The sequence below is a fragment of the Amblyomma mixtum genome, chromosome 8, assembly GCF_055824585.1.
Source record: "Amblyomma mixtum isolate Tamu chromosome 8, ASM5582458v1, whole genome shotgun sequence".
In the NCBI taxonomy this organism is placed as follows: Eukaryota; Metazoa; Arthropoda; class Arachnida; order Ixodida; family Ixodidae; genus Amblyomma; species Amblyomma mixtum.
The window spans coordinates 12,426,267-12,443,541 of NC_143019.1; the positions used below are offsets into that span (position 1 = coordinate 12,426,267).

Consider the following 17,275-nt stretch of genomic DNA (forward strand, 5'->3'; position numbering starts at 1 on the left):
TGTTATCGATAAGTTTAGTGACACCAAAAGTACCAAATAAAATTGGCAACATAGTTTCATAGTTGTGATTATATGTTGTAGGTATGTGTGCCTCAGATGTAACAGAAACGTTCTCAGCAAATGAATGGCTAAGAATTGTAGCAACAAGGTCTGCAGAAATGGAATCACCAGAAGAGTCGATGAGGACAGTATTTTTATCAGTCGCGGGATTAATAACGCGCCAGAATTTTCTGATATTTGTTGTGAGCACAGACGGAAGGATCTGCGAATGAACGTGTTTTTTTTTTCCGTCTTTTATTGCCTACACGTATGATTCGAATGCAGCCGAGTACGAAGACTAACGTTCTCTGGTGGGAAAAAACTGAGCGATGCGATAAAATCGCTTCTTTTTTATTAGATAAGCGCTTGATATGATTGCTATACCAGGGAGCGTTAGTGTGGTTGGCGATGGTGCGTTGAGGAATGAACCGTTCAGTGAGCTGGTTTACTTTGGCCGAAAACATTTTCCAGTTGGTTTCAACAGTACGATTGTCAAAGCCATGAAGAAAAATGTCAATAAAAGAAGATAGTTCAGTGTTTATTGTCTAAAAATTGGCTCGCTTATAATTGCGTATCACTGTTACCTTTTTGTTAGATATTGGACAGGCTAACTTAATGGAGAAGTTCAGAAGAGAGTGATCGCTAAGGCCAGGCAGATAAGTTATAGGTGAAGCTACTTCGGGTCGACTAGTGAGGATTAAGTGCAAAGTATTGGCAACATTAGCTGTTAGTCTTGTTGCTTGCGTGCACATTTTCTGTAATGAGAATACTGAGCATACATCCAAAAATTCACTGGCTAGAGACGAGTAGGGTGACAACATGGCAATGCCGGAGCTCCATGTGAACAGACTGTGTGTCTCGTGCTTCCTTTGTCCCTCGTCTGCCAGCGCTACAATGTTCAGAACTTATGCTCCGCCCTCCAAGGTTATGAGGTGAGAGCGCTAACGGCTTCATCAACAATTTTCCTTCTCGCACAGTCAATGTTCTTTTTTGCACTCACATATTTCCGATAATTGCCGAAAAATTCCTCTCACATTCTTGTGTTTGACTCTTCCAGTTTAATCGGTATCGCACAAACTGTCTCGTCTCAAGTTCACTCCACTAATTATCACATTACTAAGCTTCTAATTAAGCCAACATCATCCATTTATCACCCCCTTCCCCTTTGTGACGTCTGTGAAGTCAGCCTGCCTACGTAATCTAAGGCAGTAGCGCCCCTGACCTGTACCAGAAGGGCCGTGGGTTGAAGTTGGGATTGAAATTGAGGGAAGTTTTTCTCTCCTTTCTCCTTAAAAGCCTTCCTTTTATTATTTTCATTTCAGACATCCACACGTGACGTGGGTTTCTCAGCGCAACAACGTTGATATGACAACGCTGGATTCGGGTTTCGCAACACAACCGCATTGCTGGGATTTTTTGTGAAAAGGGAACAGCGCAGTAACTGCCTCACATATCTCCAAGGATATTTCAATATTTCTTCTAAAACAGACTTAAGTATTGTCGCCCCAAGCAAAGTGACATCAGATGTGCTGTTTACAGGCATAAGAAAAACTTTTCCGATGATTAGGGTACTCACTAATGCGATATTTCGGTCCAAATTGGTTTTGTCATATATAGAGGTAGAAAACATAGACGACGCCTAAAGCTGCAGTTAAGAGAACAATGCCGAGGATTGCCACATTGTCGCACTTGGCCTTTTGTGAGCAAGCACGCAACTGTGACAGGTGGCAGATGAACTGATGATTAGCAGAGCTCACAAGACGGTGTGACTTCAGCAAAACCAGCCCAACAACTTATGAGCACCCTATCTTCTATACAGCAACCTAGAAAGAGAATTGAAGTAAAAAATGAGAGATGAGATAAACGCATATGTCAGCACTCTCAGAGCGGAGCGTATACTTTGTACTGCTGATAACAGTCTGAAAATGGCGGTTGATGGACTGACAGGTGTAAAGAAGCTGGCGCTTACACAGAAGCAGCCGCTTGCACCAGCGACAAACGTGGAATCTAAGGCTGTCGCATTAGAGTGTTAAGGTGACCTGACCGTCCTCATATGTTTTTGGCACACTTACCGCGGTGGCGGTGACGACCCACTACTGTTCCGTCAGGTGTGAGATGTGCGGCCGGTGCTGAAAGATTTGCTACAGTGCTGATGAACCTACCGGTAAGTGGAATGCATGAAGTGGATACTCATCACGCACCACAGAAAAAAAAATGATTCTTACCAGGAAACTCTTGAAGCTCTGGAAATAAGCACGTCATCCGTAAGAGTCCAACAGAGTATAATGAACAGAATGATGACTAACAACTCACCTTTGTGTAAGTTCACAGATAATGTTTGAGGGAGTTCTTTAATTATAACTTTGCAGCTTAACTTGCCGTCATTTTGTGCAAGCTTTCGAAGATTGATAACTGGATTGCGCTCTTTTCATGGGCGTCCTTCTCGCGGAATGGACGAGTAGACAATGAGGTCTTGAGTCTAGAAGAAAGAAAGTATGTCAAGACCTCCGTAGCAGGCAAACAATGAGTTGGTAGATTAAAGTCGCCCGCCCATACAAAACATTATCAGCACAGTTCCGCCCTTAAGATAAAAGCAGTATTATAACTCCAAAATAAAAAGTGAAAAAATATAGGGCGTGCTATCTTTTTGAAAAGTCAACGTGCATGGGTTGTCCTCTGCGGTCGAATAATATCTTAGCCTAAATTGTAAGGGTTCGATATGCAAGAGCTCACCTTGGTATTGTTAGAATGCACTGAGAACAACGCAAATGCGGTCGAGTAGGTCGGGTCATAGAAGTACTCGTTCGGCTCCTTGAACTCTGAAGGATGGCTGTGGGTTTGTTCGCAGTGCTGTATTCACTCAAGACCTGGTAGGCGCTCATTAAGATGCTGCTGATCTATGTACAGTTTATTTAGCAGAATATCCACGCTAAGGTGTTTACTCCGACAGTTAGGTTTTCACACGTGTCTGTCTTGCAGTCACGGCTGTGAAAGTTCTCGTTGGATGAAAATAGCCCGTAATCTAGGACTTGATGTTGGAGGCCTGTCTTCCTCTCAGCTTTGTTTGAGTTGCACCCTCGCTGGTATTTACTGAGCGGTGCTGCCGGCAGTAAAGGTGGCTGTAGGTGTAAGTGCCAGATAAGGTGGTCCTCTACTTGGCCGTGCACCATACCACCTGTATGCACAGCAAGTTCTTCGTCTGTCCACTTATCTAGGTTTCAGTCTTTTTTCAAAACGCTTTCGAGCTGTAGGCGTTGCATGCGTTCTAGGTTTTGCGTTAACCTTAACAAGTGCTCACTTTACCCTCTCGGCTTTCCACAGCCCTTTACTTACTTGATTCTGAGGTGGTGTACTCGATCAATGCGGTGGCCCTATGATCATATTCCATCACGGAAACAGAGGTACTATCATGGTACTGCGTTTTTGTCTTCCTATCAAATTTTCCTGCGAATGGTGATAATGATCATAACTTGTTCGACTACGCGCACTCCATAACAATGGTATCTCCGATAGCTCTGAAATTAACCCTGTCCTGTGCTAGCTGCGCCTATCGAACCCACGCTAGCTTGTTAATGTAATTTGCTCGCTTCTCTGCAGCCCCGTGTTACGCTTCCCCTTTCTTGGAATTCTGTCTGTTACCCTTAAGGACCATCGGTTATCTCGCCTTCGCATTACATGCCCTGCCCAAGTGGATTTCTTTTTCTGGGTTTCGACTAGAATGTCATTAACCCACCTTTACCCACTGACTCATTCTTCCCCCTTCCTCCTCTTCCTTAGCATGCACCCATCATTTTACTTTACATAGCTCACTACTTTCTAATCCGTTTAATTTGCACATATCTCGTTAGTCTCTGCAATTCTTCCCCATCGTCATGGAGCGTTAAGATGTAGCGGCTATATACTCTTCTCTTGAGGGATTTGGCGAACTGCTATTGCTGATTAGGGAAAGCCTGCCAAATGCGTTACACCTCTTTCTTACTCTTGGTAGCGCTTGCTACTAATTGTAAACTGTTGTTACCTTCTAAAACCACTCAACAATACTTTGATTTTGTGATTATTTTTAGGCCCAGGTTAAACTCTGTCCTTCGAAGTCATTAATTATGCTTTGCCATTCATCCATATGTGGCTGCAGAGAATATTGTCATCAGTGAATCGCAAATTACTACGGTGCTCTTCATTAATTCTTAAACCCAGTTGTTCCTTATATAGGCCGCTGAATACGTGCTGTAAACCCGCAATAGCCCTGGTGACATCGTGTCTCCCGGCCTGACACCGTTCCTTACTGGAATTTAATGGCTGTCTTTATGGATGACAGCGGTGTTTGAGGAGACGTTATATATATATATATATATATCTTCCAGTACTTTTACATCAGGCTCATGTCACACTGTTTTCGTAATCTTGCATGACTACTGGGGTTTTGACTGGGTCAAGTGCTTTCCAGTAGTCTGTGAACAATATGTATATTAGGGGTTGGTTATATTCCGCGCATTTTTCTGTCACCTGATTGTTAGTATGAATATGGCGTACTGTGAAGTAGCCTTTACGGAAATAATGCCTGACCATTTCGTTGATTGAAGTGCCATGCTGGGCTGAATCTATTACTGATTACCATAGAAAGTTGGCATTGGACCATAAGCTTATTGAGGTCTTTATTGTTTCGACTCCTTGACGTTCCTCTTCTTTTGGGTGAAGGTGATGCAAGCATTCTTCCAAGCGTCCGTTACGCTCGAGATCCTAAGGCATTGTGTATACACGGCGGCCAATTTTTCTAGCAAAACCTCCGTTCTCCCTTTCAACTGCTCATATGGCTTTCTTTGCTTTCTCTTTTGTTAATAGCGAGATGTCCTATTGATATTCTCTACTGCATTTGTCGTTGACATTCTGATTAGATCGGCAATTGTATAGATTTATGTAAAACTGTTAAGTTATTTTAACCATGTTATCTATATGGCACTGCGCTTTTTTTTCGTAACGCACACATGATTTTTTCTACGCCTGGTGGTTGTCTTCACCGCTTTTTTGCTATCTCTGTTATAGCGTGCTCGATTCTCTTCATGTTAAACTTCCTTTTCTCGGTTACCTTGCTGTAATTTATTAGCTTTTATAGCTCTGCCAGTTCTAATCTGTCTGTGGGGTTAGAAGATGTCATTGCTTTGGCATATCTTAATCTAATGTTTCATCTCTTGACATAGCCTGCCGGTGCCTGCTCTAGATATCCTATTGCCTACTTCTATAGCGCACTCCATAATCAAAGCTGTGAGGTTATCACTTACAGTTCACCATATAAGAAAATTCTGCCTGTGGATGGTGTCGCATAGCCACACCTGTGGCGAGGCCTGATCTCTGTGACCTGAACCGACAGCGCACTCCCTCACCAGAAGAGGATTTGGCCACGTTGGCGATGCGGTGGTCAGAGCTGGGACGCAGCTGAGGGTGCTAGGACTCTCTGACTCCGGACGGGCCTCCACTGGAAACGGAACCTGGCAACGTTTAACGCTAGAACTTTATCCAGTGTGGCTAGTCCAGTTGCGCTGTTCAAAGAACTCGCAGGTAATTAAATGATATTTCATACGGTTTGGTGGCTTCAAGAGATCAAATGAGGCGTATACAGCCGTTGTCGTCGGTACACATTCTTCTAATGCCCGTTGTCTGTCCTTAAAATATTCCCTGCTTACAGTGCCTTGCATGATGGTTAGTGAAATATAAGTATTGCTGTCACTCTGTAGGCTTCCTGTGAAGCGTGGTTTACAGCTGGCTATTTTCTAAACGGACGGTAGTGTAGAGAAAATTGACCAGCCTTTTAGTGTAGTGAAAGGTATGTCTAATGTTAGAGTAGAAGGAATTAATGTGCGAGAAGAAAGTTTTAAGACTATCAGACCCGTGTTTTAATATCATAAAAATGTCCACATAACGACGGTATATGAGCTGTTTTTCTAAAACAAAATTATAAGCTTAGACTCCAGTAACCCAAAAAATATATATTTTGCAGTCTTTGCGAAGGGTGCGCTCAAACTTGTTCCAATTAGTTGAAGGTAATGAGAAGAATCAAACTCAACATAGTTGAGAGTGAGTAACAATTCAGATAGTGAGAGATGCCTCGCTTTTGTCTCGGTATAGTGAATAATAAAAAAAAGGTCGTTGTACATGACCAGACAGGCTTTTTACATTCAGTCTTTGCCAAAAGTAACCAGGCTGCATGATTTTGCTTCTCAGTCCTATATTTATACTATTATACCAGCCCTCAAGCTCTAAATCTCTATATGGTAAGGAGAACCCCTGTCCTCACCTTCAAAGAACTTTTCGATCTTAAGGAAAGCCGCAAAGGCTCTGCTACACAAATGAGAAGCAAAACATGCAGCCTGGTTACTTTTGGCAAAGACTGTACGTTTTTGAGTACATAGTGTCTAGGTAAACCAAAATGCACAAAACGGTCCATAGGCGGAGGGAAGAGCAAACAAATTAAGCCCTTCTACAACCGTTTACTCGACACTGAAAATAGGAACTCAAGGGAGAAGCGAACAAGCAGGAAACGAACAGCTAAATACACCTCATACTTTAAGTCCCAAAAACACAGACGATCAGAAATATTAAAAGTCTCAGTTAGGCTCGATAAAACCTGGACTAAATTGACTTACAAGAAAGCGGGTACTACTCGATGTGTAGTGTCCCAGAAAAACACTACACATGAAATTATCTGTCGCATATACAGGTGATCTAAACTAAGGCTTCCAGCATTTACAGGCCGGAAGAGGTTAGCACGACTCATAGATTCAATGGATGAATCCCACCAAAACGTGTCGGAAACTCTGCAAACGCTGGATATAAAAGCTTGTGCAATAAGTAGTTTACATGTTGTCGACCTGCCAAAAATGGAAAGACAATGGGGGACAAAAGCCTGCGCAAAGTATAGAATTGGCACTCAATCTTTAAACTAATGTGCAGTATCTATATGGGCATTCAAAGGGATGCAAGGGTAATTTGTTGGCCTACGTGTCCATTGCTTAGCAGCATATTCGGCAGGAGTAGATCCCCCCGTACCAAACCAGCGACCGTAACTTTAACAACGATGAATCCGAGCTCCTGACACAGAACTGAAGTTAAAAGATTTGCTTCATCGATGCTTGGCTTAGTAGCAAAAAAAGAATGCGAAGTCATCTGCATATAGCCTAATACATTCAGTCATCTCCGCTTTTTATAACACTTATGCGAAGTGTCTTCAAGTATAGTGGGACAGGAGCGGGGACAGTGGGCAACCTTGTTTCACAGAGGACTGAATGCGGACACGTGTCTGGCCGACCATATGCTCTTCTGCCTTCAACATAGTACATGATGGTTCAATATTCTGCATACAGATAAAAAAAATATGTCAGGTAATAAAAGACCACCTCCCCCCTTGTCGCCGAAAAGCAGCGAGAATTGCCGGCAAAGGCGCACGCCTACTAGCACGGCCGGCGCCACTTTCCGCGTATGCTCTTAGTGGCGCCATAGCGAGGAGGTCAAGCGATCCTGTGTTCCCTTTCGTGTTGCTTCTGCCTGTACATGAACTATGCACAATACATTTAGGAAAAGAGTGCCATGTCAACACGATACATAACACAGTATACCTAAGCAAACAAACACTGGAAAAGAGGCAATGCAGAGCTCTTCACTAAAACATCACAATGACACACAGGTAAGGAACCAAGCAGTAGAAAAGAGGCAATGCAAAGCACATCAGAACGCATCACTAAGCGTGTGTGCCGCTAAGGTTCGGACGCGGTCTGTGGCGGATACACTTCCTTTAGATGAACAATCATTCTATTCAAGTTGCCTTTTGGAGAAATAGCAGATAAAAAGTTCAAATACCCATGAATATATTCACTACACACGTCAGTACACAACATGCCGCGGTGGATATGTGGTTATGGCATTCGGCTGCTGAATTGAAAGAAGCGGGTTCATTCCCGGCCGCGGTGGTCAAATTTTAATTTAGGCAAAGTTCTATAGCCAAGTGCACTGTGCGATATGAGTGGACATTAAAGAACCCCAGGTGGTCGAAATTTGCGGAGCCCTTCACTACTGTGTCCCTGATACCCTGAGTCGCTTTGGGACGTTAATCCCAAAGTTTAAGAATTAAGAATTATGCGAGTGAAAAGTGCCGGAACTTACATTCTGCACTCTACGAACAATATTCTATTTAGCGGAGTTTGCACCGGAACCAGTAGTAGCCACTGTAACCTTAATATCCAAATGGCATATGCGCAGATCTCAGCGTCTAGCCATGCCGAAGTATCTCGGTCGCATGATTGTGCACTTAGCCGTGGACCTCCACCCGGAACTGCTGCACTCCAGGAAGGAGAAGCTAGCTACCGTGATCTCTTTGCCGTTCAGCATTGCGGCTGTCCTTTTCATGAAGCTGGCTGGAGAACGTGGCAAAACAGCCGAAGAACTCTCAAGTGTGCTTCGCGCCAAGGGCGACAAGGCACATGAGAACTTCGCGGCGTTTCTGCAAAAGCTGTCGAGTCATTCCCACAAGCTCCTGTTCCACCCGGCCAACCGAAGTTCCCAGTCGTGGAAGATTGTGACGTTCCTAAATTCGTCGTATGACTCTACCGTCCTGTCCGTTGAGTTTGAGTAGGGCGAAAGCGTTCGCGCAGAGATCAGCGACTGGGTCAGGGTCACGACCGAGTCCAAGATTGCAGATATCCTCGCCCCTGGAAGCGTCACCGCTTCGACCGGTATGATTTTGGTCAGCGCAATCTACTTCAGGGGCCTTTGAGAGTTGCCCTTTCCTGCGAGTTCGACGTCGCGCCGCGAGTTTAACGTGAACTCCACGACCAATGTGGAGGTCGAAATGCTGGAGGGGGAACGGAGCCCGCCCCAGCGACGGCTGGAGAGGCGAGCGCACCTAAAGGACCAGAAGCTGCGCAGACGACGGAGCTCCTGATTGACCACACGTTCATGCTGTTTATTCTGAAGAGCGAATCCGACGTGGTCTTGTTTATGGGCTCAGTGCGCCGTACATGATTTTTGCGCTTTGCATTTTTTTGTCGGTGACGTAGAACCGTAGCTACATGCAGTTACTACAGAAAATACTAAAATACACTTCGTCGTACACGGCGACAGTATTTTTCTCCTACTAAATTCCTGTAATGTACAGCCCCTGTCAAAAGTGTTCAGGCCAAAGGGTTTTCTTGTAAGCTGTTTAGCGGGGCTCTCTTGCACATCTATTAGTCCAAAGCTTGGGAGGATTGAGGATGTGAAGTCGTGGTCGCTGAGGATGCATAACGAGGCATGCAGCAGGCCTCACAAGCAAACTCTTTACCATATACCTTTGACGGAGGGTGCACATCATAAACCGCATTTTATTGTACTTACGAAATCGGTGACCCATATCACTAAGCATTATCGAATGATCAATGCCGGACCGAAATGATCCTGTGACCATAATAAGTTGACTCACATCGTGCATGGTAATTAGAGATGTATACGTACAGTGGTTCCAATGGCAAACTGGCTTTCGCTGTAATGGCAAGTGCCATTTCCACCACCAGACCCATGCCCACAGACAATTTTTAGGGCAATAGCACTACTAGCTGCACATTACAGATTTCGGGCATACGTCTACGTCCCTTGCACCTTTGCGCGCGCCCACAGGAGAGGGAAGGAGCACAGCTGCGGCACGGAGGAGCCAATCAGAGGCGCACGCCATACATGACGTCACATGCGGCGCTGCCAATCAGAGCGCTCACCCCATAGGTGATGTCACAGGCTGCACCGCATCAGCTGCCGCGCTGTGATTAGATGGGAGCCCCTGGTATATCCCAAAACAGAAGAATCTCTCCTCGCTTCGCATTCCAGCCCGGAGGCTAAGCCGGGGCAGTCTGGGTTGTCTGTCGAAAAAGTATCGTCGTGTGGACGACGGGGCTACGGGAAATACTAGAGCAGCAGCGGGAATCAACGGACGCTAGGAGACACGCAGGCAGTATGTGCAGAGAAGACGTCAGCAAGAAACTCATGATGAACTGCAGTTGCGATTCGGTGCGATGGCGGCTTACTGAAAGCGAAAATTGATACATCTGGCTCAAAATGCTACAGCCAGGAAAATATTCACCCGCGAGTTTGTGGAAAGCCCACTCGGGTTTTAGTGCTGTGTGCGCGATACTTTGGGATCAATATGACTCGGAAACTGTGAGACCAATGTTTAATCGTTGGGACACAAAAAGCATAACAATGTGAAAACGAAGTGCTATTCTCCACAATATTCCGTGATTAATAAAGTTAAACCATGTAATTTTTTTTTGCACTAGTAGCATTTCGGTTTATTAAATGGCGAAAAAATCGTTGGCGTATTCGGTGTCTCTGTATACCGTTTTTATACACGTGCACCAAGCGGAGTTCAAGCGACTGAACGAGGAAGCGGGCACGCTCAGGGTCTTCGCACGGAGCCCATCAGGAAGACGACGTTCGACCGGCAGCGCGCGACGAGGAATATGAAGGGTCGGTTCACGACAAAGTGCGTGATGTCCCCTGTCCCGGGGCCACCGCCAGCCACTTCATCAGCTAAGGACACAGCGGGCTCTGCGCCTCCCTCGTTGACCTCCTGGAAGGCGCCGTGAAAGAGCTCCGCCAGGGCAGGGCTACCGGTCTCGAAGATTCCTGATAGGTTCGCCCGCGGCGTGAACAATTGGCGGATGCCCAATGCATTGAGGGCGTTGCGCAGTCGGAAACGTTGTTGCACGACGAACTTGGGCAGCTTGAGCATGACGTTGGGCTTCTCGCGCATGCTGTGCAGCAGGTCCGAGAGCCTCCTGGCGGTCAGACTGTTCTCCAGCAGCGGCAGCCCGCCCATCTCGTCAGGCAAGAGCACGACCATGGAGGTGTTTCCACCCTCGTGCGGCAATTCGAGGGCCGTGGCCTGCAGCTCGGCGCTGTGGGCCGTGCGGAAGGTCCGCATCTGGGTCATCATGTCCACGAGGACCACCGTCTGGCCGTCCACATGGAACTCGTCGGGTCCCGTGAACGCCGGCTGCGCGAGCGTCATGAGAACGGGCTTACTTGTCTGTGCCACATTCATCCCCGTCATCATCATCAGCCTAACTACGCCCACAGCAGGGAAAGGCCTCTCCCCTCTCATAGTAACCCCCCTGACCTGTGCCTGTTGCGCCACCCTTAGCCCACCAACCTTATTAACTCATCCGCCCAGCTAACTTTCTGCCGCCCCCTGCTACGCTTGCCTTTTGTTGGAATCGACTGACCCTGAAATTATTTCGATTGGCATATTCTAGAGCGACAGATCTATAGAGGTGATCTTTTTTGGTATTCCAGTCGTGTTTGAAAGCTCTGCGGGGACCCTATAATTTAGAAAGAAAAATCTCTGCTCGCAGTACCTCGCAACCGATTAGAGCGACACCTCACCGCCGCGTCTCCTACCCTGATGACGTCCGTGGGCAGACGGGGTGCGCTTGAAGGCTGGTCCTTCTGACCACTGACGTCATCATTGCAGGGAACGCCGCATGGTGAGGTGTCGCCCTAATCGGTTGCGAGCAGTTATTTTTTTAAATTCTAAATTATAGGTTCCACGCAGAGCGTTCTAATTTGTCTGGAATACCCACAAAGACCACATCTACCGATCTCTGTTACTAAAATGTGCCCATCGAAATCATTGCAGAGACCCCTTCAAGGACCATCAATTATCTCGCCTTCCCATTACATGTCCTGCCCTCACATAACTATCACTTAGGCTGGACCACAAGCCTCTCAATAAAGAAGACTAGTTAAGAAATTAACCAGCATGCTAGTTAGTACGTCTAGGCTGTATTGCGCCTTAACCGCTGACAATGTTGTGCCGAAACAGTGCTCTTCTATCTCAAAAAGTCTATTTGAGAAAATTCCTTAGAGTTTTAAATTAAACATTCTGTATGCATGGCCATGTGACGTACGTGATCTTAGCACAGGGCGCCCTCGTGTGGCCTGTAAGCGGTATTCACAAGAGCGAGGGTCCACACCTGGAAGCGCGACTCCCACGATCCAAGGAAGTAGGCGGCGCTCACGAGCACCAGAACCGTGGCGGGGTCCACGCTGCCCTGTTCCAGCAAGTCGCGCACCCTGTCGGCCGTCTCGCGAGCTACGGCCTTGTTGGCCTCGGCGCGTACCGCCTCGTGTCCGCCGGCAAAGTCGACGGCGCGTACGGTGCCTTCGCCGTAGGTGCCGCGCAGGAAGGACAGGTAGCCCTCGTTGACCGAAAACCGCTGGTCGCTGTACAGCCGGTTGCTCAGCCCGAAGGTGACCCGCAGCTCCCGGCTCGCGATGTGCGCCAGCTCGGCTGTGAACTGGTCGTGGATCTGGCTGGCTTCGCCAATGTGCAGCGCCGACGCCAGCTCCTGCGCGGTGCGGTTTCAGGTTGAGGGCACGGTTACTCCCTGGACGCTCTATGAGAAATCCCGCAAAAAATTGTTACCTGCTCATTTCTAAACGTTCCATTAAAACAAATAAAATAAATGAATTTTTAATTATTGTCTGAGACGACACCTTCATCCTAAACGATATTAGACATTTCATACGATGGTTTAAGTTTGGTTTATGGGGCTTAAAGCCCAAAGCGGCTCATGTTATGAGGGACGCCGTAGTGGAGGGCTAAGGACTTGCGCAGGGCTAACGAACTCGCGGTGAGGTTTCGGTTGCGAGCAGCTGTTTTCAAAAATTATTTATAAGTTACTGAGTCCGCGTAGAGCTTTTAATTTGACTCTAATAGTCACAATGACCACGTCGCAACAAAATGACCACGAAAATAATTTCATGATCCCTTTAACCCGCATAGACGTCGCACAGTGCACGGCAGCTTTGCGTTTCGCCTCCATCGAAACGCGGCCCCCGCGGCCGGGATCGAAACCGCGTCCTCAGTGTCAGCAGCCGAGCGCCTAACCACCGCGCCACTTCGACGGGGCAGAAACTTCAAGCATTGTCCTAAGCCTTGTCTGTACTGCTTTTAACAAAACATCTCGAACCAGCTAAACCAGCAATATCACTTTAGAGAGCTTGGTAGCACTAGAAAGTCGGGGGCACTTCGGCTCTTCAAAGTGCTGCAAGGCGGAAGCCTTTCCTGGCGCACTGTTTGGCACTGACTGCAAGACTGCTTGTGCTGTACTAGTGCTTTATTTGACTACACACTTTGACTACATATTAAAACTACTCACTTTGACTGCCGACTTTGACTGCTTCTTTAGCACGACTCTCTCTCTGCATCGATGTGTTCGGTTGTATCAATGGCTCTGTTCTCAGTAAGGAGGTATGTAATGTGGGCACCCATGGACGTCTTACGCCCCCTGTCGGAGCAGACGACAACTATTTTATTATTTGTCTGCTCCAAAAGGGGGCGGCAGGCATCCGTGGGTGACCTCATTACTTCGAATCCGCGCACTCTGACGTCATAACCATTTCGACCAACCGAAAAGCGGGATACCTCCGCTGACAGCCTTCTGTCTACAACGATGAGGTGTTAAAGGCTTCCGCCTTAATACGCGGCGTCAAGAGCGTACCTTAGCCGTATCGCTGCGGGCGCCGGCCAAGGTCATGGATAGAGCAGCGGCGACAGCAAACGGCGAAAACACCAGGTTGTCCCGAGCATCACCGCTGGTTCCGGTGCTGGTGCCCTGGCTGACGCTGCAGGCTGGTGCCAGCTGCTTGTAGAGGTCCACGGCGAAGCGGATGATGGAGTGGCCCAGCGTGTTGGAGAGCACGTCGGCTGCACCAGTGGTCCCGGTCGCCAGCTGGGAGTAGTCGGGAGGAGCGGGTGGACGGTCACCGGCCGGCGGATTCTGGTTCGGCCGAGATACGAGCGAGCTGAGCTGTTGCAGAAAATGATGCATTTTTCAGAGGTGAGCGAACAAGAATGGCGACACCACCGGCGCTCGACTTTCTCTTCTTCTCAGTTCTGACACGCGCGTGTTGCTAGCACGTGCTCGTGCGCCGCGCCTCGAGATGGTGCGTATTCACAGACAGTGAATACGTCAGTCCAGGATGGGCATACGCTGCGCACAGCCGCGTCACGGCGCTGCTGCGCGATGCCGCCGACCGCCATGATTGCGGTGCATGCAGCAGAGGAACTCCTGCATCGTAAGCAAGCTTTCTTCGCGTGTTGCATTAACACTACCGCTTGGATGGCACCCGCGTGCATCGGATATTCGGCCACTAGCAGCCGCGTGCGACTGCCACACGAAACTACGACCTATACTAAGATAGAGTTTACCAGGTGTGATCCAGGCGCCACGCAGAAATTTCTATTGATGCGCAATGGACAAAAAAATTTTTACATGCTCGGGCTTTGGCGTCCGATTGTAAACACAGGTGGTTGAAAGTAATTTCGAGCCGTCTTCTGTAATAATGCGATTAAAGGTGAGGTCATACGTGAAAGACCCTTTGTGAATGTACACGTCCTTCAGAAATTGTTTTTTCCTGTTCATTCGAGCGTACCTTCTTTTCAGGCCGGAGCGTCTTTCTCACCCTCCCCTCAGCGCTGGCGCCTGCGGCTTTTCCCGTTTTTCCCGGACCTCCCACGGACCTCCCACTTCTTTCTCCTCCTGCCGGTGCCCCTGAAACTCTTGCGGGGTGTGCTTGACCAGTTCAGTGCTTGTTGGCGCGCGAATAAAGCTGACAGTCAGGCTGTCGCTTTCGTACCCATGATGAGCCTTGGCTCCCGACACCCGAAAATTCCTGGCGCTATACAGTCTCTTGCTCAAGCGCCTCCGGGGTACCAAAAGGAGACGATGTCGTCGGAGATAGTGGCCCTCCGGGGACAAGCAGCGAATTGTCGCGCTGTTCTGCAGCTTTTATGGTTAGCTGCATGTCCCGATTCTGGTATTATCTTTTTTTTTGTAACCACCTGCACGCGGTGGCATTTGTGTACTTTTTCTTCTACCCCCCCCCCCCCCCCCCCCCCACTGTAATGCCAGCCAATGGCGCTGTGGGTATGATGATAAATAAATAAATAAATAAATTGTTGAACATTTGATCCACCCTGTAGTTTGAAACTATATATTGTATTCGCTAACATTACTGCGGTAAGAAAGCAGTACCCTTCAATCATATGTAGATATTTTCCAATACATACCTAGTGCAACACCAGCACTTACTCAGACGGGCAAGGCTTGGTTACAAATATTAAACATCTACCACTTGTGATTCGTCTAGGACGGGACGCTTCACTAATGTGTTATACCGTGGTTTCGGTTTCAAGACCACAGATTGCTTGCCTCAGGGGGCGCTGTATTAGCGGCGCTGAGCGCTGAGTCTATTAAAAGCGCCGCGCTCTTAATAAACCGGGCTGTCTCAACATCGGTCAGCGTCTGCGTCCGTGTCTCTTTCTTCAGGCCGCCGTCCCGGCGTGCCCTAACGTGCTCCGGCGTGGCGTTCGTGGCGGCTGCGCCGATAGAACATAATGTGCAAGTACTGGCATACTTCTGGACATTGTCGGGGTTGCATCTCTGAAGGTTTATATTAGAATTTGTTTAAAGCTGCACCTTGATTTTAAACTCAGGTAGTATTGTATCACTATCTTGAAGAACACTGCACGAAGCACACGAATAACGTAGGTGTGATCTAAGAAAGGGGTGCTCGGAGGAGAAGGTAGCGAGCGTGTTGGCGAGCTGCTTCATTGCCACTGATCGCCTGGTAACTCGGGGTCCAGATCACAGGAGCTCAATAATTCATTTTAGTTGCGCAGATGATAGAGGCCGATTGGGCCTATTTTACCTTGCATGAGGTTGCGGCTCGCTGCCTGAGAATCTGTCAGGATGATGCATTCTGGGTTGGCAACGCAAGCTCCCGTTCTCGCGTTGACACCAGCAGAAGCAGCAGAAGAAAGAATCGAACGCTGTCGACCGCATCTATCTTCTATGTGCCATTAAGCCTGAGGACATCGTCATCATCATCCAGCTCCTAGTCCTCGGTCATTCAACCTGTTTGTGACGCAAGACCCGCCTAGATTTATCTCGATTGATCACATCCGGACGGAGCCGATTCTAGTTTGCACCAGAAGGTTCTAGTAACTTCCTAAGCTTTACCTCGAATGTTCGCTATCAGCTTTAAAAAAAGCACGGCCGACAGCGGCGGGCATTCTGTTCGACGACCACCGAGCACGCTTGGTGCTACGCCACCGCCGAGTGATTCAGTTCTTTGCGGGCGCAAGTCAGTCCAAATAAAGAGTTCCGTTTCGAAGCGCTCGTCCCTGTCTAATTCTATGTCCGTGTCTTTTATTGCGCCCCTGTGTCCTCCTGAAAAGTTATGAACCAACACGCCCAAATACAAGTACTTCCGTTTCGAAGACATCCTCGTCGTTTTCCTGTTCGCCGGACTGCAGTCACCACTACGTGACATCTGGTGGAGGTGCTGGGTGATGTCCGTGTCGCCCTCACCCCCTGGGAGCCGTCAGAGCAGCCCGAGCCGTCTGGAAGAAGATCACGCGAAAGCCACAGAAGCCGTCCCCCCCCCCGCAGGCGAAGGGCGAAGCAGCCGCCGTCTTCAGAGGTGTCCACCAGAATTCGGACTGCTACAGGACCGCACGCGAGCGAAAAAGGACCCCTCAATATTGATGCGTTTCCTAGCAGTATCAAATGCCAAAGTTAAGTTGCTTAATGGCGTGTTGAGGACGTGGCGCTTACTTAGAGTTTTAAGTTGTACTGTGCGAGCTTTGCTAATTGCAGCTAATTACTTGAGCAATGCACTCCATCACAATTCATTCGTGCGCTGTCGTTCAGTGCATAAGGAACGTTCCAATATAGTAATCACATCGCTTCGGTACAAAGTTACCCTGCTTTCACAAATGGAATAGTGTTGGCGCAGCGTGTATTAGGGCAGATAACCGGGAGGTGCTTGGCTTAGTAGAACCGTAGGAACTTTAAAGAAGCAGGCGCATGCCGTTTTGTTCTGCAAAATTCAACTTAAAAGTTTCTTTCAAATGAGCTTTCGGTTAAGCTTGTCCGATACTTCAGACACAACTGCAGCGCAAGGACTGCTTTCACATTAGGAAGACCTACACACACTAGGTTTCCACATATCGTGTTCGTGTGCATTCTAATGTGTATGTGGTTCTTGCACTGCACTCGTGCCTGAAGTGATTACAAAGTTTGTTCATGTATGTTCTTGTTCAGAACACGGAGTTGAGGTTTGAATAGCAATCATAAGAACAAATTTATGGAAGCATACTTCAATGTTTCCAGTTTTTCAAAACAACAATGCGATTGCATGAAATGAACCG

General features: G+C 47.8%; 1 protein-coding gene and 1 pseudogene across 1 annotated transcript; one reads left to right on the forward strand and one right to left on the reverse strand.

The window, feature by feature from the left end:
• The first annotated feature begins 8,302 nt into the window (after positions 1–8,302).
• On the forward strand, positions 8,303–8,968 carry LOC149331366 (ipis-1 pseudogene; annotated as a pseudogene).
• Positions 8,969–10,428: 1,460 nt separating this feature from the next.
• LOC149331367 (iris-like) lies at positions 10,429–13,731 on the reverse strand. The gene is made up of 3 exons (XM_089555485.1): positions 13,560–13,731; positions 12,030–12,404; positions 10,429–11,050 (listed from the first exon to the last, which is right to left on the reverse strand). The coding sequence occupies exons 1-3, from the start codon at positions 13,593–13,595 to the stop codon at positions 10,451–10,453; spliced, it is 1,011 nt and encodes a 336-aa protein (XP_089411611.1). The 5' UTR covers positions 13,596–13,731; the 3' UTR covers positions 10,429–10,450.
• Between the last annotated feature and the right edge of the window lie 3,544 nt (positions 13,732–17,275).